Here is a 24356-nt window from a genome sequence, read left to right on the forward strand (position 1 = left end):
AACTGTTATTACGGTAAACAGTTCGTAAGCATGAGATCTGACTGAATACAATTGCTGTGTATTAGCGTTTTACTTTTTATCAGAACTCAATTCTCCCATGTTCAAGAAATAAGTGTGAATTGAAAACAAATGACTAAGTTGTGAAGTTGGTTAGCATATCTTATAAATAGCTTATTTTTTCTAATACGTATCCTAAATATTTGATAAGATGCCAATACATATCCTAATATTGAGTCTGATTTGAACCTCAAATTTTGTACCGCGAATAATACAGAATTACCTTCATTCGTATTATTGCGATCATAGCCAATCTCAGAGTTTGAATGATAATTCCACTTTCTTATTTACGAGCATCGCTATTTTTGAGTATATCATTCAAAAGACATTCTCTGGAAATAACTGAAAAAGAGCACGAATACAAGAACGAAATTTCGATACTTGAAGAAAAGCAAATAATTTTTTCAAAGCACATGTATCGATGCAGATTTTAAAGTTCACCGCGTACAACAATCATTTCATAAAATGACTTCTAAGTTTCGTGTAACAAAATGATGAATTGATATATCTCTTAACCAATTAAATTCTCTATCTATTTCAAGACTCATATTGATTGAAAACGTTACTCTCGGGAAACTTGTGTCCGCCATGAATCCATCCGCCATGGGCCTAAGACAAACAATCGCTTCTGCTTTCGTAAGAGCATAAAATACATCTGTCTACTGACTCACTCGTTCATAACAAAGTACAACAATTACGTGCTCTCTTTTAAGTACTAATACAAAATATTTTCCAATCAAAATATCCAGGCAATAATTCCACTGTAATTTTAAACTGATAAGATGTTTTCACCCTGTAAAAATACTGCTAACTATGCTCCCGGCCTAGGTTTCTCATATAATGGGACTGTATGGCAAAATGCAAGCATTAAAAATTTTCACAGTAAATACGGGACACCGTTGCAAGCAAAACGGACATTTTTGCTGAACTTGAAGGAGAATCGAACCCCTAGTTTCTCAAACCGAAGCACCATCATTGCTCGACATTTGGACATTTCATTCATACCCAAGGGTCTGAGTTATACCCGACCTGCGGGAATGACAGTTTCTACTGAAACGTCCTGTACGAAAGCAATTACACAGAGTATGATGCTTGTGTGAGGTTACACTTTTACTTCCATGACCATTCAAAAAACCGCGCTAGGGTTAACTTTCAATACTATAATAACTTCAAATAAGGGAAAAATTTGGGGGTACATAAGAAACTCCAACAACAATCTGATTTCAAAACTGTGTCAAGCTCAATGCAACCAAATATAAGGCGACTAAGCGAGCTTTAAAAATAATATATATATTCATTGGCTACTATTATTTGTCTTCATATGCATCTAACATGTCGACAGTTAAAAGCAAATTCTCATTGAATGACGCAATATTTTTTAACTTCTGAGTCAAAATCGTCGTCATCTAAAGACACCTCCAAATCTGATCCTTTGATGTCAGGGAGGTAATCAGAAATGTGGATGTTCTCTTTTTCAAAGAAAAGTAAATAGGGGGATTCGTTTTCCAGCTCACTTGGGTCTATTTCCTAGAAAAGAAAACAAGCGTTGTCAATAATAATAACATAGCGTTTGAATTCAAAGGAACAAAATTTCACAAAACGTGTGCTGTGGCGAATGTAAACATCCTGTCAAAGTTTTGGGGAGGTAAAGGGTACAGACTTTTGATAAATCTAGATGAAGTATTCTCACTTTCAATTTGATTCGATTTGTAATCTAAATCTGTGATTTATATATATTATTCACCAGTGCTCGTCTATATTAGATGTCTAATCGAAGATCCTCGGCACTTCGGTAGAAAACCATGAAAAAATCTTCGTAGTTAATCAACAAAAGCACGAATCCCGAGCTTAGTTTCATATAAACAACACGTGTTATTTCCCGCCACAGTGGGAAGTGACGCAATGGAGCGCAAAAAGGGAATTTACCTTGCAGCTGCTATCGTTGTATTTGTACCATTTATCGTTTGGGTTCCTTGCGTACGAGATATAGTGTCCGCCATTGAGCATTCCAGAGTGACACTGAAAGGAAACACTCTCATGTGAGTTGCTCCTTACATTTTGTTGCATGTCTTGTTATGGACATATATTGCATTCATTATACCTCGTTTATTATGAATGAATGGTCAATAGAATTGAAAAAAGAACAATGTGGATGTCAGGTTTCAGAGTTAGTCTCTCAAAAGAACTTCTTCTAATTTGAAAAAGCAGTTCCACAACCCTTTGTAACAAGCCCGATGAAAACCTTCTCAATGAGAAATTTCCTGACAGGGGAGTCTCTTTTATAAAAATCGTAAAGTAACGAAAAGAGGTAAACTTACAGAAATGGCGAATAATCGATAGTTGTAGTCGTTATCAGTATCCCCATCGTCAGATTCATTCAAACAGTCTTCGATTTCGTCGATTTCCAGGGCCAGTATGTCTTCACTGATTGTGAATTGATTTTGTGCTTTGCCAATATCGGATGTTGAAGTAGAACCATTGACTGGGTTTTCCTAAAGAATAATAGCTCTTATAAACCAATTTCGTCTACAAATACAGGAACTGCAAATCTATGTTGAAACTAACTTGGGTGCCAGAGTCTCCATTATTCAGTCTCAGAAATATAGTTCTAGTCACTAAAATAATTTCGAAATATATTTTTTGAGCGAGGGTTGGAAAGAGAGCCTTTCCTTCCCCTCCTCCATACCCACTCATTCTTTGCCACCGCAGCCGTCTACATACTTTATCCCCAGATTCATAAGGCCCTGGTACCCAGGGTATATTGAAACTAACGGGGGTTAGGGGATTGTGACCAGTGGTGGTGCCAGGAATTCTCAGGGACGCTATAAACGCCAGATCAACTGTCGATTGTTGGAAAATATTTGAAGACATGCCTTAGTGGGTTAAATACCAAAATATCCTCCTCAAAAAGGTGTCCTGGCGGCTTCAAATATAGCTTGAGCCTTTATCAACCACATTGCTAGAAAGGTGTTCAAGGTTTATGCTCAACGTGAGTGTGGACACCTAAAACCACTAAAGCAAAGAGGGAATGACTTGTATATGACTTAAGTACAAACCGCTGTTTTATCGGACGCCCGGACATTAAGAATTTTGCCCGCCCGTCGCTCAGATGGATTTCTTTTCCGCCTGTCCCGTTCTTCCAAGTACGAAGAAGGATCGAACTTTTTCATCGGGAATTTCACGATCTTATTTGACTTAATCCACCGGTTATTCAGCAGTTGAAATCTTTTAATATGAATTATCTGCAAGTGCAAGGACAAACATCAGTAAGAACTGGACCATTACATCATTTGTTAAAAACTATGCAACCAACTGCATATACGCCAACGGCTAGTGTTGCGCTGCAAATTCTTTAAGGAAGATCATAAAATAAGTATACAATCAAGATTATAATGTATCGTATTCCATTAACAATATCTCAATTATTTCATGATATTACGCTATATCATGTTAATATTGAATAAGGATTGTGCATTGATTTTTAAATACATGTGGTCGGCTTCTTTACAAGAACTGATGAAGCTGAGGCAGAACTGTAGACAAGAGACTCACTGCACGAACTGGTAACATATCAAGGTAGTTACCATGTCCAATGGCAACCGGATACTTAAATAAGCAAAAATTAATAGAATATCACGTTGGATTTTGCAAGAACAATTAGCTGTTGCACTGCCCTCATGGATTGGCGGTGTTGATGTTTTGGACCCCCCTCCCCCAGCTGGATTCTATTGCATTTGCTATCAAATCCGTACACTTAATAATTGAATAATAGGGGGGTAGATGTTTGACTCTATGCATGCTACCAGGGATGTCCTCAAAATTCTCTCCAGGATGGTAGCTATGTAATAAAAAGCTTCGTAGGACCATTTGTACTCAAAACATACCAAAATTGGAGGCAAAGTCCATAAACTGAACTTCTTGGCTATTTTTTGATGTTTCTTGCATTCAGGGCAATACCTAAAACACAAAATGATCTTAATTTAGAAACATATATCTTGAAATAGCTTTAGCAATCTGCTTGTAGACAAACAGAAGCAAGCTTGTACTTCATAGCAGCTACGATATAATCATCGTTGCAACATAAACAAAATAATTCTCACAACAAAATTCTACATACAGAAACGTAAAGCAGATTTAAAGATGGCATACAAAGCAATGGAAGAAAGCATAAAATGCTCCCGAAACTCCACAAAGTATCGAAATTCGGTAAATGGAGTATCATATCAACTGTGCATCAACATCTAGTCACTATTTGTGGCCTCGTACTCTGAGAAGATTTGGAAAAAATTGATGTTAGCACGTTCTCTATCTTATATAATACTGCGGTCTTCATTATGAAAATAGACAATTCAAGATCCGCAATCACTTTAACATACACGCTAAAAGTCCTGTAAACGCCCTTTTGCTTAAGAATTGCTTAAGAAATCGACTGCTTTCATAGAAAAGGCCGTACTCCCTTTTTTATAAAACCAAGTTAGCTGTGGAACTAAAAATCATAACCTGCTGAAAGGATTCAATGGACGATACAGAATGTTTGGACGGAAAGAGGAAGGATGCGATAGGAAATGTTCAAAAATGGAACCAAAACTTTTGGCAGGGATTGTAGAAGGACATACATCTTGGGGAAAAGGAAATACAAAATTTGTTTGACGATTTTGTTGTGATTTAAAAATGTTATTTGCCTTGTAGGATTATGGGTATAGTTTTCAACATGTTTGCGGAATTAGGGGTCACATTCTTTCAGACATGTATGGCTTAGTTATCCCCCCCCCCCCCAGTTTCAATAGCAACAACAAGACACATAAACAGGGGACCGATATGATGACGTAGCCATACTCTCACAATAGTCATCAATAAACACAGCGCTAACGTTGACCGTTCCAAGCATACTATCTGGAATAATCAATGAATACTGTAATCACCAATAGGAATCATTCTTAACATACCATGTTTCATCGTCACCCAGTTCCTCTTCTTTCGTGAAATCTCTCAAACACTGATCGATATTGATCGGCTCTCTCAGTAATCGCATGCTTTCTTCCAGACTGGGGTGTTGGATAAACGCTCGTTCCTGTCCTTGCTGGTAATTCAAATGCAAGGTTGTCGGGTCCCAGTCAATTGCTAATTGTCCTGCTACGTCACCGAGAGGTTCTCCGTCGCACAACAGCTTACAGCCTCGACAAAATCTAGAGATAAAAATATGCCTTGTAAATTTGCTCAATATTTGCTAATGTTTTAGAAGTTGCAATCATGGTTGCACAGGAGAGACCAGTGGTGGTGCTAGCTAGCCTTTAGTGATTGAAAAAGGGAAGTTCAAAGAAAGATTATACGTTGAAAAAACCGCTCCTTAGACATGTTTTTTAACAGTGTGAGAAACTGCAAATCCACCGGGACAAAAGTGGGAAAATTTCCTAACCTCTAGTGCCTACTTGGTTTCCTATTATGAGATTGTGTTCCCATCAGTTTATTTGAACGAAACGATGTATAATTAACGCAAGTTTTGGTCGTCTTTTATGCTAGTTATGTTGGAGGTTAAAATGTCAATCAAGCTTTCCATTGTTCAAAGAAATAAAAAATAAGCTATAAAAACTGCTTGGTTTTTGGCAAAATCTTAGAGTAGGATTATGTTTGGGATCCAGACAAGTTTCAAAATGCCCGAGGATAAAACAATTTTACAGTGTTTATGTAACCTGATAAAATTGCTTCATTTTGAAAGAAATACAATCAATACTCACTTATACCATGGACAAAAGGAACAGAACTGTCCATCTCGCTGAACAAACTTGAGTTCGAATGGGTATCTTTTACTGCGATAAAACAAAGCTCGATTAAAACGAATTCCTCTGCAAAAAGAAAATTTTAAAGATAAAAAACGAAAAATACAAAATATTCTTGGAAAGGCCAACCTACAAAAAAGCACAGTAAGAAATACAGCAATACTATGTCTACAAATACTGCAAGAATGGATTTAACATTAGATACGCTTGACCAATATTTAGGACTATTTACAATTCAAAGTAAAATTTTGCATAATTGAAATAAAACACCGTCACAGAAGCCGTTGATGGGATTAAACTCAGTTTGATAGGGTTACAACGGACACACCAAAAACAATTCAATGCGTTGTTCAACTTTATTGTAGAAGACAGGATAGTTCATTTGGAAATCTGTAAGACTTTCCTAAACTCAATCACACAATAGTCATATACATTGAAAAATGATACAGTAAAAACAAAACCACAAGTAAGTTAAGGTTGCTTGGTGAACAAGGTTGGGATTTCATTAAACGTTTAAAGGTGTGGAAATTGATAATACAGATTAACTCAAGATCAGACAACTGACTTACTTTTCAGAATTGTTTCTCCTCTCTGAAGCTTGTGTTGAGACGAACCTTTTGATCTCCCGCCAAACGTCCTCATAAATGTCTCTTCGTTTGGTGGTCTTGCTACAGCTTATCAACAAAGGAACCCCGAATAAGGTAGGACGAAACTTTTGCCAAGACAAAAAATATGCATCCATTTGCACCTGCCAAAGCAAGGGAATGTGCAAGCTCGTGATAGTGTAGCTACGATTTCTGACTTAAAACAATTGGCTCGGATTCTCTTAGTTCAATAAAAAACCCAGATTATAGAAAAGCATTTTCTTCTCTTAGAAAGTTACCGTTCAAAGCAGTGGTGGACACCTGGAGGGGGGGAGGGTGGGGGGGGGGGGGGTTTGGGCGATTACCAATATTCTTGAGGACAATGGTCTTTTGTTCTGAAACAATGGAAAAATGTGACATCATCTTATCAAAACAATAGGCTTTCCCTCAACTATTCGACCAAGGGTCCGCCCCTGGTTCAAAGTATGCAGTATCATTTTAGACAGAATAATTACATTTAAACTTGCCATAAAAAACGACAGCATGGAAAAAGAACAAAGATTCCTCAGCGCTGAGCCTTCCACTTAATCACTTCGTTGATCAATTTGCTCAATCATTGAAACCAATACATGTAAAAGATAATCTTTCTTAGTTCCTGAATTTGCTGTTTAGTGCAAGTTCAAATGTGTTTTTCACAACATAGAACAGCTTTTAAGAAAATAAAAAGAGCTAACCATTTTTCTGTGCATCACGATAACGATTTTTTGAGCCAATGGATCGCTTGAGTCAAACGAGCAATTCCCGTCCAGGAGATTATCAGATGAGCTACTTTGCAAGTTGGGTCGGAGATACCCATTCGAAACAGTAGCTTCTTTATGTTCACTTTGCGTTGGTGTTATTCCGTTGGACTTCTTTTCGAACCTCCAAGGCATAATCCTTGATTTTCTTGGGGATTTTAATGAGTTTTTAGGCGATCTTTGGGCTTTGAGTTGCAATACGTTTCCATTACTTGGCGATCCTCCTAGCACAGATGTCTCTGATAATTGTGTAGTTGCAGACAAAGCCTCTGCCGATGTTTCCAAAATTGCAGGTGAACTTGCTCGTTGCCTGACAGGCAGTTTTGAAGGTATCTCTAAAATCGAAGCCTGGGCTTTCACTTCATAAGCATACAATATTCCAGTGACATTTTCTCGCAATTTCTTTGAATCTGGCAATAAGGCCTAAAAACAATGATAGATTAAGTTAATAAATATTACAGTAATACAATGATCCAAATATCTATTTACCCAACACTTTTCACTACCTATAAGACCACCTTTTCCTGAAATATCAACTAAATACTGTTCTTTAAGATATCAACTTAATATTGTTCTTTTCAATATTTAGATGCTTGAAAATGAATCTGTAACTGATTAACGATCAGCAATGAAGCTCGTTAGGCTTTGCCAGAAACTAGCCTCGTCTTCCTATCGAGGCTAATGATAAATGGAGGTAGCTTTGCATTCAAAATGACTATGCATAAACTGAAAGGCATCAGAGTAAAAATGGATGAAGAGATGAGAAAGATGATAATGCTCAGAAAAATGCAATAAACAGATGCCCGAGACAGAGGAGGCAGAAATTCACCGTTATAACTGCTCCGAATGTTTCAGCAATGACAAGCTGGTCGCATGGGATTCCGCTTAATTCACCAAGCCGTAGTTTCAGAGTCTTGACCGTCGCTTCATTGCATAAAAGCAATCCATAGCGAACGGGAGAAGTTCCATTCAGGGTAAATACTATAAAAAAACAGAAGTAAAAACTCTTCTAAACTAAATCTAAAGAAAAAACAAAACATATTGTGAATTAATTGTCACGAAAACTTCAATGCTTAATCGAAAATAATAATGCTTTCAAAACAGTTAAAAAATTAAAGGCATTGATTCATGGTAATTAGGCCCTTCTTATAGGGGTTAAATTGGTTTCAGCATGACTGCTGCAGTGTCATGTGATATCGGCAACCGTTGTTGACAACTTGCTATTTATGGAAGCTGTTTTGTTAATCCGTAATTTTTCAAGCGGATTGACTACAGGAAAGACAAACTAAACTTTTCAGAACATAGAGCATAATTCTGATTAATTTGCTGAAATACTTATTAGAATAACCAACCAGTTATTTCGAGATGAAGCGAATTTTCCATTGGAATTGGCAATGAAAGGAAAGTATACGGATCGAATCGAACACTGCTGTTGCCACAAGCCAGGCATCTTACTTGCGACTTCAACTAAATGGAAAACACAGTCAGTTGACATTTCATTTGACAGCTTTGGTGAAAATTCAAGGAAAAAACTGGGGATAAAATTGCGAATTTATCAAATGAAAATAGAAGCTTATTTACTAGTATTGTTAACTTTCTGACTTTCAAGAATTAAAATTGGACAAAAACTATTAGTGAAAATTACCAACTAAAATACGACACTGTGGTATCCATTATATAAAAAAGACTTAATCTCTGATTCCGGTTCTGACTTTGTCTTTTTCCGGCAATGTTACAATAGTTAAAATTTGAATCTAAAGGACTTAGTAAGAGTTGAACAATTTCTATGAATAATAAAGTTAAATGATTTTTCTATTCTCTACCGTGGTAATACTAAGTGGCAAAAAACTGCTTCTCACCTGGCCCTGAAACAAGTCCACTATGATCGACTGGTTCCTTTTTCTGTGGTTTTCCCAGGCCTCTTGCGCAACTTCTTTATCTGGCCTACCAGCACTGTCTTTGAGTTCGATGTATGGTTTGTCGTGAACGCTGAGTGAAAATCAATACAATAATTTAGTTGGCTAGTCTATTGCAGAGGTCTCGATGTTGCGTTGACAGAGCCGAACTTGCTTGGATTTGTCGAATAGGACGGTGCAAAGTTGCAGCACCGAGCCTGAAGCTATACACAATCACCAAGTAGTTGTTACATGATGTTATGTTACTCTTTTTCTCCTTGTCTGTTATATTTCTCCTTGTTTGTTTTATCTTCATATATTGATGGCTCAATGGTTAGCGTCGAGGACAAAAGGTCCAGTGTCTAGTCAATATTCGAGTCAATGACATTATCAGACTTTCATTAAGAGTTAGTAGCGTTGCTAGGTCTCTGTTATTCTAGGCGTAGGAATCACGAGGTGTGGTCAAATCGAGAAGAAGGGCCAGCTAAAAAGTGCTAAAAAACTGCTAAAAAAGCATAGCTTTTTAGTGTTCTAAAACTACGTTCGACAGGTAGGTTGTTACAAAAACAAAAACACTTCATATATGTTAATTGCCTGACGAATACACTAATCCTGAAATTCGGAAGAGCACCTCAGAACCGTCCTGTTCTAAAACGATAGCGTAGAATCTAGGATAAAAAATGTTTACATCCATATCAACACTTGCTTGAATAACAAGATGGGCAAAATATGTAGAATTGACATGATGATGGTAATTATGATAAATATGATAATTATGAAAATGCACTAACCGGTTTAAATCTTCATGTAAACCATCCAGTAAAAATGAAAGCAACTCCTAAAACAGAATTCGAATGAACTTTATTTTTTCTTCTTTCCGAAGAGAAGAAAAGCATAATGCGGTCAGGCCATTGCTACTTCACAAGAAAAACCGTAAAACAAAACGAATTCTTTACGGCAAAGCTAAAGAAACAGAAATTTTTTGTCTCTATGTGTCTACCCATCTAGCCAGCGTAGGTCATCTTTGAAATAAAAAAGTACAAGCATCCTTTGCACAATTCAAAATGTGCTCGACTATTCCCATTTCATGCAAAGCATCAAATAAAAGACATATGCAAAATCTATTTACCTGAGCATCATGCTGTTGGAATCCATTGAATTGTGGTGCATATTTACCAATTGTCCACTAAAAAGCAAGAAACGATATTTCATTTCAGTCACGACCTTAGTGCAAACAGCGCAATATTTCTACGTATTTATGGGGACGGAATTGCTACTAAGACGTTTAATACCAGTCTATTCAAAAGAAGAAACAGTTCATTTCCAAAAATGCTGTGCTCAAACGCTCCAAAGTGGGAAGCAAAGCTTTGAGTGGCTTATCAGAAGGCAGAGGGAAGGCCCTTTAGATTAAGCTATTTATAGAACGAGAACAATAGATTTGCATTATAAATCACGCGTTAGTAACTTAAGCATTGAGTTTATACCACGTGATGTCATATCACCATATGTGATACCACAATACATGACACAAATCAAGTTACTTGTACGTACCCTTAGCTTGACTGGTGCGATGCTCCGATATAGTCCATTCCACAAGTCGTAAACAAGGTCACCGTATCGTTTTGCGAGAATTCCCTTCAATCCAAGAGGATTCGTTCTAGAACAAAATAAGAACACATTTTCTTTAATCAAAAATCGCACTTTCAGCTACTTTTCTTCAAACTGTTCTTCAAACTTCAAACTAAACTATTACTATGCTTTTTAGATCACAACAAGAACCGCATTGCTTTGGTCTTACAGATATAATCAGTGATTCAGAACCATGCTGTGATCCCCTCACGTCCTGCCAATATTCCAAGCTGACTATGCAAAACATTTTTCAATACAAAAAAGCACAGTTCTACCCTATACATGGGCTACAAAATGAAAGTTACAAAATTCGATCGATAAGCTCCCAAAAGCTGGAAACAAATTTGCTTTGGACCTATTATGATAGTAGGTGAATAGCAAATGAGACTATCCTCTAGAACTCTAGGCATAAACTACTAAACTCAACTTCTCTTCTTATCAATTCATTAAAGTCTGTCATTAAGTTTTTTTTAAGAAACAGAATACTCTCTGTGTTGATTAATGACTGTAAATTGATATGAAAAACATTTTACGTAAAGTATTTTTTAGACAGAAAGAGTGAAATCCATGCTATGATAATTCGTTAATGTTATGATAATTAGGTAATGTTGTATCATAAAGTCTCTGATTTGTATCATAAAGTTCGTTATCGTAGATATGATAGAAATGATTTTAAGCTCAACACTTACCGGTTTAGTTCGAAGAGATGCAGTTTGCCAAGAAAATACATGGTCAATGGGTAAGTGTTACTAATGCACTGAATCGCCGAGTTCATAAAGCACGTGTTTCCAAGATTATGCAATCCAGTTGCTCCCTTCACAAGTGGGCCTAGGCAAACAAATACAGAAGCTATCTTAATCTTAACGTCAAACTAAGACGTAATATGAAATGTGTAATAGCCAATGCTTTCTCAATACAATTACTGACTAATTCTTTAAGAACTCTTTAAGAAATAATAATAAAAAAGACAGAAGTTATAGCCTGCTTTTTCATAGAAGCCTCCGTTGGCTAATTCAGCAATTCTTGAAATGACTCTTTGCAATTCATTTATTAATCAAACTTTGTGATATAAAAAACAGAAGCCTTGTGTTTTATGTTCTGATCCGAGACACAGCAACTGAGGATAACTTCATTCATGTAATTTACATAACACTCTAATAGGCTTGGCAATAACTAATATCTTTTTTAGGAAAGTCCTATTCTTTCTGCAGGAAAGTTATTGTAGCTGCTTTGAAATATTAGCCCGTGGTCTTTAAGAAAAGGAAAACGGGTATTTTAAAATGATGAACGAATCAATAAAGAAGAAATGAAAGTTTAACGAGGATGCAAATGTTAGGAGTTAGCTAACTTAACAAAAAAATGCAACAGAGAAAATGCAACAAAAGCATAGGGATTGAAAATATACCTCAGAAAAATAATTGTGATGACACATTGTTGGATAAAAATGAAACATCGAAATACAAAGATTGAATAGAAATGTTATCAAGGTTATTCATTTATACAAATTTGAAGGGATGGAAAAGGACTGAAAAATGCCATAAGACGTGTTATAATTAATATTAAAACTGTATAGCTAATAATAATTAAAAATAATTAATACCGGTGTTTGATCTTTCTCGAAAGTTTTTTGTTGCTACTAACGAATTCATCTCTTCTGGCCAACTCATGTCCCTGTTCCTGACTGCAAAAATTGATATAAAGCAATATAACTAAAATAGTCTTGGCTGCAATTAGTTTTGTAGGCTCCACTTCGCTGTTAAGATTGATAGTTTGGCTTCAGGATGCAAATATTTATAGCCTTGATCCGTAGAATCTTCATGGGTTTATCAATTTATTCAAGAGGTATTAACTACAGTTTTATTCATATCAAACCACACAATTTAAACCGGCAATAAGTCTTAACATGAAACACTCAAATATAAACGTTTTGCAGAATAAATCTTACGTATTCTTTAAAACATTTAACAAGGAACAAAGATTACTTGGAATCACAAGAAATCAATAAATCACTTCGAATGAACAAGTATATAAACAATCTTTATTATGATGAGGAAAGCAGGTTCGCAGGAAACTCACTTTCGATAAGTACACGGTGGCCATCTTTGATTTTATAATCTTCTAGAGTTCTTGATTCCTCCTCAAGCAACACGGGTAGATTATGCTGCAAAAGTTCATTTACATTTACAAAACAATAATTAATGATCAAAACACTAACTTTCTCAACTATGATTTGTTTCAATTAACTCTCATAGGATTGCACGGAACAGTGACATTGCATATCATAATTTTTTCATTCACAATCTTAAGAATATCAAACTACAGGTTGATGGGCAATGTATGAGGAATGAGGAAAAATAAATCTTTAAATCAAGTACAAAATGTTTTTCCATGCGGCAATCCTGAAATTTTGTGTCACCAGAAAAAACTCCAACGACTCGTGCTTTGAATTTTAATCACCGTTTAGATTTTTTTAACAAAAAGTAGGTTACTAAATTAAGGACATAAAAATGTTCTTACGTCAGTAAAATCCCAAAGCCGAAGGTCATCTGGCCGGATTTTAAGCCTCATGCCAATATAATCTTGAACCTACAAGGCAAATAATGAAATGGATAAAAAGAAAAGAGGAAAAAATACAAGAAACAGTTTCAGAAAAAGAAAATGTGACTAAGAAATTATCGTTAGTCACAATACAGTAAATACCGTAATTGTTGCAATACCGTAAGTCGAATAAATTTAATGCAAATTGATATCCCCAAATTCGAAAAAATTAAAGCTTAACTTACCTTTGGTAGAATGAATTGTCTATATTAGGGTTTTGTTTCTTGTCATTACCAAGTTCCAAAATGATAATACGGTAATGATACAACGATAGGTAAGATCTCAAAACTGTGAAATACCTGTTTGAGTGTGTTTTTTCTGCTGAACGACCCATAGTACATCAGGCACCTCTTGGGCTGTACTGGTATTGGTGGTTGTGCTTGGCTTTGCGATTGTGAATGAAAAGAAAAATTTGACAGTCCTAGTGAATGGAATGATAGAGGAGTGTGTTTTGGAGGAGTGACGTGTCGATATAAATGGAGCTGAATGGGGTACAGCTCCACTGTCAAGCTCAGTTCTGAATCGTTGACGATGATGACCTAAAAACAGGGCAAAAAGGTTAAACAGAGTCATAAGATACAGACGTTCTTTATTTACAGTAGCATCTTTTTGTGCGATTCAATTTTGTAAATGCTAATGTTAAAGTGAGCAAAAAAAGTAAGCACGATAGTCCCACACAGTGGCAAAGCTTGACCTTCCAAACTAGAGAATGGAGGGTCATCTATAGATAATTTACCGACGAAAATATAGATGAAGAAGATTTAAGTGCTTGTTCACCTACCGATAAGCAATTCTACCGAGAAACTAACTAAGGACTTTGTGGACCAGCTGAAGATTTACCGACCAAGTCAGGAAGAACTGGGGGTGTCACCACCGGTTAACCCCTACAGCCTCCACTGGTTAACCCCTGATCTCATAGGAAAAAGCACTGGATAGTGCTTTGAGATTAAGAAAAACTCAAACATAAAAAATAATTAGTTTTGAGGCTGCTAAAATAACCATCAAAAAAATTCTTGGACTAAAATCTTGGATCTTGGACTCTTGGAATCTTGGATCAACATCTTGGACTAAAATTTGCCCTGAGAAAAAAGCTGGAAAATATCAACATATTACGGTAACAAAAATTTGACTTAAACAAAAAACGAGGAATTACATATAAAAAAGTTCATATCACTTAAACTAAACCCCTACAGAGGACCAAAGAAAACAACCAGTGTATAGGTTATACATAAATGAATTGTAACATAGGATTACTTACCGATCTAGGCAGGGCAACGTTGCCACCATACCATGCGGAAATTGCTCGCCAGACAGGTTCTGGTAACACTTCGTAGTCTCTACCTTGAGTCAAATGGGGCTTAAGTTTCCCGCCTTCACCAGTTAGATTTGGAGGTTGCTGAAACACAATCGCATTTATTATAATTTATACGTCACAAAATTAAGTTTCTAGAGTAAATTGAAAGTTATCGAAAATTTAGCGGGAACCTGATATAAAATCTTGAAATAAAATATGTTCACTCTTAATGATTTATAGCAAGGCATACAATAACAACAGTTCATCTTTGCAGAAGCGTACAAAAGACAGCGAAAAATTTGAAGATTCAAAATATTTGAAAACAAAACTTTGGTGTAGATAAAACGAAGGGTTTGAAGTGAAGAGAAGAGTACTATCTATTTTGAATTCTGCAACGATTTTGATACGAGAAGCCAACTTAGCGTATAACAATTTCTTTTAAGGTCAATAGGAGCGTATTGAAATCATAAAAAATATATTATAAGGGTGTAAATAAGAAAATTCTACCTTGTATTGGTCGTTCGGTTGAAGAAGAATAGCATTGTCGATTTGACCCGGATAAACAAAAGTGTTTGAAGTTAAATGTAGCATCTTTCCGTTGCTAAAATCATGTTGTTCTCCAGACGGCTCTACTTGCACTTGGGTGGTGGTTGATGTGGACCTTTTCGAAGCTGTCCCAACAGGTTTTACGGGCATACGAGAACTGCCGCTGTCTGCTGAGTCGTATCCTTTCGTGTCAATGTCAACCCAAGTGCTTTGAGTTGAACTTGTTGATGATGATGATGATCTTGGCGATATTGTCGTTGAACTCGTTCTCCGGCTCTACGTCGACAACAAAACAGTCAATAGAAAATCAGTCTTTCTGAATTACAAGGCTGTCTATATTTCTAATTTACCTATTCTTTGGAAATGCAAGACAAACTCAAGAATATTAAATTATGAAGGGGATATCTTCAGCCACTCCCTTATATAGTCGAAGGTGTTGCTAATCATTTTTGTCTTGGTAGAAATGAAATAAAAAGCTAATTTGTCTAATTTTCCAATCAAATCTAATGATAGAATGTACGGTTTGGGCAAACAACCCACTGTAAGACTTAACGCTTCATTTTTAAGGAACAGGCCCTTAAAGGCAATCTGTCTCGTTGTGGATTGGTTAACGGGAACAATAGCTGGAACAATAGCCTAAACACGATTCCAGCGCTCCGCCATATTTTTTACAATGCGATAAATTAAAGGGGGACTGGAAACAATAAAAAATTCCTTTGTTCTTATAATCAATCAACGTCCTGACAGATTGCCTTTAAGCTTCTTAATTGAGAGGCCAAGCTGCTTGGCCTTCGACTTCCTGACCCACTGGTCTCATTAATTTTATACCTTTGTTCCTTTTGGCCAGGTTTTTTCTGTCTTGGAAAACTGAAGCAAGACTTTTCAATTTAAGAGATCATGTTTAGAAATCTTTTCAAGATAAGGGTCAGCTGAGTTCTGGTAAACATATAAAATCAGTTAATCTTATATCGTTAGTTAAGCATATATAATTCAAAAAAGAACTCACCTTCTGGTTTACGTAATCAAGCCATGTGCACCACCATGATGATGCAATTAGGTAGTACAGGGCACCCAACGTGAGGCCCTTTCTTTGCTCTCGCTCTATCCATCTCCTACAGAAAGCAATTACATAGCCCTGCTTTTATATTCATAAACAATTAAGCTTGTATATAGAAAAGAGAAAGTAATGAAAAAGTTTAATAAGAATGCGAATTATTAGAACATTTAAGTTTGGATTCAGTAGGGGTTATAATGTGTAAAAGTTTGTAAAACAGGTATTATCAAATAATTCTTGTCAACCATTAAATGATACAAAAAGACGCCTTTGATCGGAATCTTTGAACAGTACCTTATGATGAAACCCTCCTCTTCTCTTGTGCTCGGTCTTAGTCCAAAAATTATGTGGCAGATCTAGACAAGAACATTTGAGATGCGGTGTTCATATGGAAACTGGATGAAATATGGGGATTCATATTCCTCGGAGCTGAATTGTTCATCCCCCCCCCCCCCCCCCCCCCCCGTTACCGTTAGGCTGCAGCTTCTAAGTGTGGTCTTGAGTTAAATGTTTAAAGAGCTTTTTCTTTCTAATAAGAGCTATAACTAATTCTTCAAAAGATAGGTAAAATATAGCTTTTAACCGCATGATTGTTTATGCTCCTTGGTATTTCTGAAACAACCACCTTCTAAAATACGCCACTAAACTAAGAGCACCAAAGAACAATAGAGGGTAGGCATTGCATGATAGTATGGCTAATACTAATTGAAAATAGTAATTAATGATATTTAATGAAAATTTCTTGCTAAAAGGTCCATTAATTGTCACTAAAACATATCCACTAAGTTCAAAATCATGTATATAAATGGTATATAAAAGCGTATTACAGATAAATATAATGCGTAATGGTATATAAAATGCGTTTATCTATAATTATGTATTCACCTATCTGCGAGAAAGACCTAAAGCATAACGAGAGTTCTAAATACCTGAGATAACAGCAGCAACAACTCATGAAGATATTTGTTGCTCGACGCCCAAGGAAAAAAATCGTTTAGAGTCATCTGAGGAGAAGTCTGCAAAAGAAAGAGGTGAAAATCAAAAAGTAGTTGTAGTAACAAAGTACCATGTCTGTGAAGCGGGTCATGCCTTTCAGAGTATAAGTATTCCTTAATAATGACCTTTTGATAAGGTGAAACGAAATCTACAATCTTGCTCATTGGTTCAAAAGGAATTTCCTGACATTCAAATAAAGAAGAAACGGATACATAGACTTTAATGTATCGAATGTTTAACTAAAGATATAACAATATCTAAATTTAAAGCAGCTCATTATAAAATAAAATCAATTGAAAAGAACTGATTAAATGGAATGCTTTTGATAAATGTAGAGTACAAAAAGTTTTCCCTTGATTTGATCTATAATACCAAGAAAAAACTTGTACTTACCTTGTCCTTTATTATAGCGTTGAGTAAGTCGTTTGGATCTGTTGACAAACCCTGCATGCGAAACGGTACATAACAAAAACCTTCTTCAAAGTGAGCACAGGAAAAAACGGGTAAGTCGTGTGATATTCTGTAGCTATTTCAAGCCAAAGCAGGGTGTTCAATTGATATTTTAGGAAAAAGTCATCTTTGCAACGTGAATTGATTTGGTATTAACTCTTTATACTGTCAAGTTTTAAAGTCATTCAAAAAGAACAAATTAGATATCACCACAGTAATTGCAAAGGCATAACTGTAAGACAAGTATCTTTAACTGAATGCACAGCAAATAACATAGAAACCTGTTCAACAGGTTTATCAGTTGCTACTTTCACCAGAGTCTTGATATTTGAATACAACTTTTAATTAGCTTCAAACAAATCTTGAAAATCAAAAGTATCAAACCTGATTTGGCACCAGCTCACACGTTTCTATTAAGCCATGCACCATTTCATTTAATTCCTCTTGTGACAAAATTCCATCACCATCGTGATCAAACATTTTGAAGCAAACTGTTAACAACATATTTTGATGTTAAAGAGACCTTAATTGAACAAAACATTAGGTGCTAGAACTTTTGCCTATGCTGCAGCTAGTCTTTGGAACAGTCTTCCGTTTGAAATTCGTTCTGTTGACAATATTGATAATTTTAAATCATCATTATATATTCATTTATTTAAATTAGCTTATGATGTTATATGTTATATAATAGGTTTTAAATTGTAAAGTGTAAAGAATATTGTATTATAGTTATGCACTTTTATCATAATTATTATTATTATATTTATTATTATTATAATTATTATTATTATTATAATTATTAATGTTAATTTTGATTTTAAAGTTAATGTAAAAGGAAAAACCGATTCTGTTCTTCCATTCACCCTTTTTATGAATATAAGGCTGCATCATAATTACACAAACTGAATATGCCTTTCTCAGTAACACCTCTGAGACCATCAATCAACATCAACAGACATAACTATAATGACGTAAAAATCACAGAACACCATTTGTAGTCACCCATCACCCCTCTTTGCCACAGCTATCTACCATCCTCAAACAAAACATCAACATATTACAGAACTCCAAAACATGCAAAGAAGTCTTCCCCGACATACCAATACTCAGCTATCGTAGACCTAAAAACCTCCGGGATCTATTGGTTCGTGCAAGAATAAAAAGTGACACACCCAGTTATCCTAGAGGCACTTACAAATGCAACTCGTGACGTAACTGCATAACATGCCAACACATCACAGACAGTACTACTTCTTTTAACTTTACTAACACTGACAAAAACTACGACATAAAACAAAGACTTGACGGCAACTCTACTAACGTTCTTTACGCATTACAGTGCAAACGCTCTTTAACTAACGGACACAAGAACTGCCAATACATCGGACAAACAAGCAGACGACTGAAAGACAGATTTAACGAACACAGACGAGTAGACAAATCTGGTGTTGCAGAACACTTCTGTAGCCCAGAACATACCATCAATGACCTTACTGTAACACCATTACTGAAACTCAACGACAAACGAGAGAGTGTCCGACGAGCCAAAGAGCAATACCTCATTGGCCTGGCAAACACTCTCACACCGAACGGCATGAACAGAACTACTGACCGTTAACCTTATAGCAACAATATCATTATTTCATATTATAGTACTTCATCCCCATTACGTCTTCATTCCACTACCACCACCCACCCTCTCTCATTCGCCACCCTCCCCTCCTCTACCACTGCGCTGCATTCACACCATTCCACATCAGCCAATCCGACACCACCATCGTCTATTTTAAATATGTAAATTTTTAGCCCGTTAACTTTTGCTCTGATGAAGCCCCGTATGCCGGGGCAAAATATTAGCCTTTACTGATTTACGTGTTTTTATTGTTGTTTATTCTCGGCGTATTGCGGTGTTTCATATTTGCTACATAACTATAATAAACTGGATAAAAGACAAACTGCTTAAAAATTATCAACAACCAAATTATTCGATAAAAATCTATATTAGTGAGACACGCAACAATCTTTCCCAGAATTGCCAAGAATGCAGTTGTAGATAAAAGGGGTTAAAATGAAAACCAGAAAATATTAAAAAAGGTAAAACATTATAAACTTACATGTGAGTCTTTCACAAGTTGTTCCCCTGCAACAGGCAAATATTCCAAGGACAAGTTCCTTAAAATCAACATGACCATCCCTGTTTTCATCCATTGCCCGAAGGAAACCTAGACAAGAAATATAAATATTTTCTTCAAACATGAGAGAGACCTTTCTTAAAATAGGTAATAAAATATATACAATGACTATAGGCAATATCTACTTAGGAAAAATTACTTCATGCTTAAGACAGAAATGAATGAAAGGAAAAATAAAGCAACAAAAAACTTAATATAAAAAAAGGTTGGTTTTTATTCTAACAATACCAATTTTTTTGCAAGTTAACAATTTTTCTAGGTGAATGTCAGCATGGTGTAGAAAACATCTCAATTTGAATAAAAAGTAATTTAAAGAAATAGCATACTCTTGATTTGCTCTTACTTACCACTACAAAGAGATTGTGGTAGTGGTGGAGAAATGTGCTTTGTAAGTGTAGTCAAGTCAAATCTACCATTCATTGAAAAATTTTTCAATGACCAATAACGCTTTTCCAATTCTATCAGATCATTTTGACAAACTGAAAATATTGAATATTTAATAAATCAGAGGTCTAATTGAAAGATTCAAATAAGTTATGTATCACTGGATAGAGAGCATTTTCTTTATGATAGTTTTTGTAATAGTTTATCAGATTTTTTTACATCCAGAAAAGCAACAAATAATAGAAAATAAGTTATAGTAAGTAAGAAGTTTCATATTATAACCCCTTGACCACCCCTGTTGCCTAGCCTGCCCACCCTTGCCTCTTGGTCATTCCTGCATCCCTGTATAGGACCACAACAATCAGACAGTGAGCAATGCTTTATTACAATGTTAACCAATGCTTTATTGAAACTTTTTAAACCACTGCTTTGACAAGAGGACAATGCAAGTCAGATAGTAGCTTGTAACCATGGTTAAGAAGGTGACTTGCCTGCCTTAAAGAATAGAAAGGAAGTATTACAAAGATTGGATTAAGGAATGAAAATTCACAGATGAAAATTGAAACCACAGTGTTTGTTTCACTTACAATTTGTATTCATTTCCAAGCATTGATAAAATGAGGGAGTATCATCAATACTGGACAGTTTAACTCCACGATTTCCCCTTTGCTCAGACAAGAGCCATTTTGATACATCACAGAAGTTTTCATTTTGAAGGATCCAGTCATAAAAGTCCTCATAAGTGAATTTTTCTCCCTTCAAGATATAATAAACAAAGAAAGTATTAGGCAGGAAACAATTTCAAAAGAGTCATTCATATGAGGGCAAACAAGAATGCAAAAAGGAGCGACTAATATATCCAAAATCCAAATTTTCAAATTAAACAATCATAAACAAAACAATAATGGCTCAAAATAACAGGTTGAAATACTTCCAAAATAATTTCTTCAACTTATAAATGTAAATTGTTGATGACAAAGTTGCTACAGATGGGAATTAATTAAAGGCTTACCCTGACCATGAGATGCTGCAAACATTTTGGAAGTGTTTGACATTCACAGACATTAAGGAAATTTTCCAGGTCTTCTATAGTTACATAATTGCCATCAACTGATACCATTCCAAATATAACTACAAAAATAAAAGAACATAGCAAATAAAAAGATTTCATGTTCAATTTCACACAAAGTCAAAACAACATGATCCAAAAATGTATTTCAAAACATTTAAACATTAAAGAAAATATTAAAATACATATTGGCATCACAATTTAAACTGATGACATCAATATGGGCTCTCAAACCATGCCTCGTCAAACAAAAAAGTTTTTCCCAACAAAAATTTCTGATTAAAAGGTCTAAGGGATCAATATGAAACAGAAATTCTTCACATGCCTTGTTTAAAATTTACACACCTTGGCTGATACCTAAGATTATTTTGCAAAGAATTTTCAAGTGCTTAGAATTCAGCTGTTGAGAAAGGTTTCTGTTGTGGAAAGACAATAAAGCTGTTTGAGTTTGCTCTCCAGGTTTAAGTTTTCTCACAATTGTTACAATATCATGCACTCTTTATTTACCAATGGAAAACATACCCGCAATACAAAGAAAAGCAAAAAAATGAATGAGGGTCAAAAACATTTGGAGATATTTGCAACAAGCTGTAGAGACAAATTAACAAATAAACTGTTTGAAATGCCTTTCCAAACTAAGTGCATTAAAATTTGCTATCAAAATTACACAGCACTGTGCACAAGGTGGTCTTCATACTTTTAAGCATAATCTTGGACAAAAATTAACTAGAAATAGCAAACATTTATCAACTGTGTGTGCTAACGCACATGCAGTGCATGGTATCATTTAGCATGTTTTTTATGTGACAAGCTAAATTAAAGCACAGAATATTATGCTTGTTCCTGTCATGCAAAATTATAAGTATGAAGCTTATTGCATCCAACATGTTAAATATTGGTAAACGGCAGAGCACTGGTGCTTCAATAATAAAAAGTTAATGATTTCATAACAATAACTCAAAAGCAACTTAAAATTGACATACATTTTACTTTTTCCTCAACAAAGCCTGATGTTATCATAACAAGAGTGCAAAGCACATCTTTGAATCCGATTCCCTTGTTTGTGCCTCCACATGACATGTACAGATGCTACACAAAAAAAGAGCAGAAAGAATATGATTAAAAAAACCTAAATCTCTAAAGCCTATAGCTACAAAAATGATCATAGGCTGAATAAATTTTTAATTTCATCTTCTGGTTCTGCTATCAAGACTTCATTTGCTGATCATAATTCAATGCCAAAATGAAAAACTGCTAAAGGCCACCTACTTGATTCTGTGAATCTTGAAATGGTTATTTGGTCAATAAATAATAGGAAGGAAAATGCAAAATGACAAGGAGAAATTTTATATAATTGAAATCTTATTCTTAAATTAAAAAATTTCAAAAGAAGTTTAACAGTAGGACTTTAAATTTGAATAAAGTATAACTACAAATTTAATATTTTCTTGCTATAACATGTCGTGCCACAGTGCTGTAGGAAAATTAGAAACATTTGGGGGCATCATTGTCTGAGAGCAACAGGAACAAAAAGGATTGTTCATTGAAAGAAATATTCTAAAAAAAATTTGGGGCACAACCCCTCCCCCCAAGACAGCACTGACATGGCTGCAGCTCCAAAAACACACAGTAATAAACTTACTTTACATTTGATAACAGATGATTTAGATCAGTGTAAATCAAACACTAGTATGCCATGAGAAACTGCAGGGTGTGCAACAGGAAATAATCCCCACATAACTTAATTTTTTTCAAAATATTATTTTCAAATTGAGCAATTGTGCATTGGTTACACTTTGTTGGTATAATTAAATTCATTCAAGGCATGCCACTTTCTAGCATTTTCACTGGGTGTGCCAATGTAAAAATGTGTTTTTTCTGCACTTACATTACTTATTCACATACACTCTGTGAAACAGAAAGGGACAATGGGGCACATTTTTCCAGGTCTATAGCTGAATAACTCTTTTCACAGATGTGGTACCCTGTAAACAGCCATATAAATGGAAAGAAGAGGCAACAGCATGAATTTACTTGCTGCTAGGATGGTCAGATGCAAGATATTGCAGAAGAACTTGCATGTGGCAAACTTTGGGCCTAGGCACACCTACATTATAAATACTCTGGGTTTTCAAAAAGAGAAATGTATCTTATTTCACAAAATTGATACCATCACAGGAATTACCTCTGCAAGTCTTTTTCCAATAACATCTCCAAGTATGTCGTTGATAAATGTGTTTTTAGGCATCAAACTGGAATTTCCTGAAAATCTTTTAAATGCCAGTTTGATGCGATCAAGCTCATCACTTCTCACTACAAAAGATACAGACTAGCTACAAAGAAATAATTACAATAGGCATCTGAGTTCTGACCCTTGCGTTTAGCAACACAACATTTTCCGTACCTGCCTGAATTTAAAATGTTTGATGTTGTGCTAGCTACTCATTCAATTATTTCAAATAACAGGCTACAAAACTTAAACTACAACCATAAAATGGCCACTATAAATGAAAAACTTTAATTTACGAGCCATCCCGAGATAATTGAATTGATTTAGCCATGATAACAGCAGAACACAAACCGGTGTAATTAACCTGAATGAAACAAACTTACACTAGCATGCCTTCGACTTTTAACAAAAAATATAATTAAGCTATTTTACTAACGTCCTTCAGCGTATAATCATTAAAGTCCATTAATTTGTGGAATTTCAAATATAACAAAAAATCATTAAATACCAAATGATAAGATAAATTTTGCTAATAATCATTTCCTAGTCAACTCATCGTTTGAAACACAAATCATAACATTACCTCTTTTCACAGCTTCTTCATATGGCAGAAACCCAAACTTCGAATATTTCAATCCCATTCTTTAATGAGCATGTATAACGAAACTAAATCTTTTCTAGCACATAATTAATTGTCAACCTTTCATGATTTTAAACTGCATGCGTCAAGCACGTATTTATACATCGTCTTCGTCACAATTCTGTCGCCATGTTTTGATTCCTTCTACACCGGGTCACGTGTCA

At 35.3% G+C, this 24356-nt stretch overlaps 1 protein-coding gene across 1 annotated transcript; it reads right to left on the reverse strand.

The window, feature by feature from the left end:
* Nucleotides 1–435: 435 nt before the first annotated feature.
* LOC135683164 (ubiquitin carboxyl-terminal hydrolase 32) lies at nucleotides 436–24355 on the reverse strand. The gene is made up of 34 exons (XM_065198345.2): nucleotides 24136–24355; nucleotides 23508–23635; nucleotides 22306–22411; nucleotides 21266–21384; nucleotides 20841–21009; nucleotides 20217–20348; nucleotides 19792–19899; nucleotides 18062–18168; nucleotides 17621–17671; nucleotides 17161–17247; nucleotides 16526–16587; nucleotides 16184–16289; nucleotides 15139–15453; nucleotides 14596–14733; nucleotides 13637–13876; nucleotides 13257–13325; nucleotides 12816–12900; nucleotides 12340–12420; nucleotides 11429–11567; nucleotides 10662–10767; nucleotides 10240–10296; nucleotides 9902–9948; nucleotides 9075–9204; nucleotides 8568–8682; nucleotides 8045–8196; nucleotides 7153–7638; nucleotides 6404–6582; nucleotides 5793–5864; nucleotides 5004–5243; nucleotides 3942–4014; nucleotides 3114–3299; nucleotides 2376–2549; nucleotides 1984–2076; nucleotides 436–1584 (listed from the first exon to the last, which is right to left on the reverse strand). The coding sequence occupies exons 1-34, from the start codon at nucleotides 24191–24193 to the stop codon at nucleotides 1414–1416; spliced, it is 4581 nt and encodes a 1526-aa protein (XP_065054417.1). The 5' UTR covers nucleotides 24194–24355; the 3' UTR covers nucleotides 436–1413.
* Between the last annotated feature and the right edge of the window lies 1 nt (nucleotide 24356).

Source organism: Rhopilema esculentum, chromosome 7 (genome assembly GCF_057945365.1).
Source record: "Rhopilema esculentum isolate cy_ngs chromosome 7, ASM5794536v1, whole genome shotgun sequence".
Taxonomy (NCBI): domain Eukaryota; kingdom Metazoa; phylum Cnidaria; class Scyphozoa; order Rhizostomeae; family Rhizostomatidae; genus Rhopilema; species Rhopilema esculentum.

Coding starts and splice junctions, on each gene's coding strand:
- LOC135683164 (XM_065198345.2), bottom strand. CDS start 24,193: ATGGGATTGAAATATTCGAAGTTTGGGTTTCTGCCATATGAAGAAGCT. Junction 23,636..24,135: donor TGAAGAAGCTGTGAAAAGAG/GTAATGTTATGA, acceptor TATCTTTTGTAG/TGAGAAGTGATGAGCTTGAT. Junction 17,672..18,061: donor GTGAGCTGGTGCCAAATCAG/GTTTGATACTTT, acceptor TTTCGCATGCAG/GGTTTGTCAACAGATCCAAA.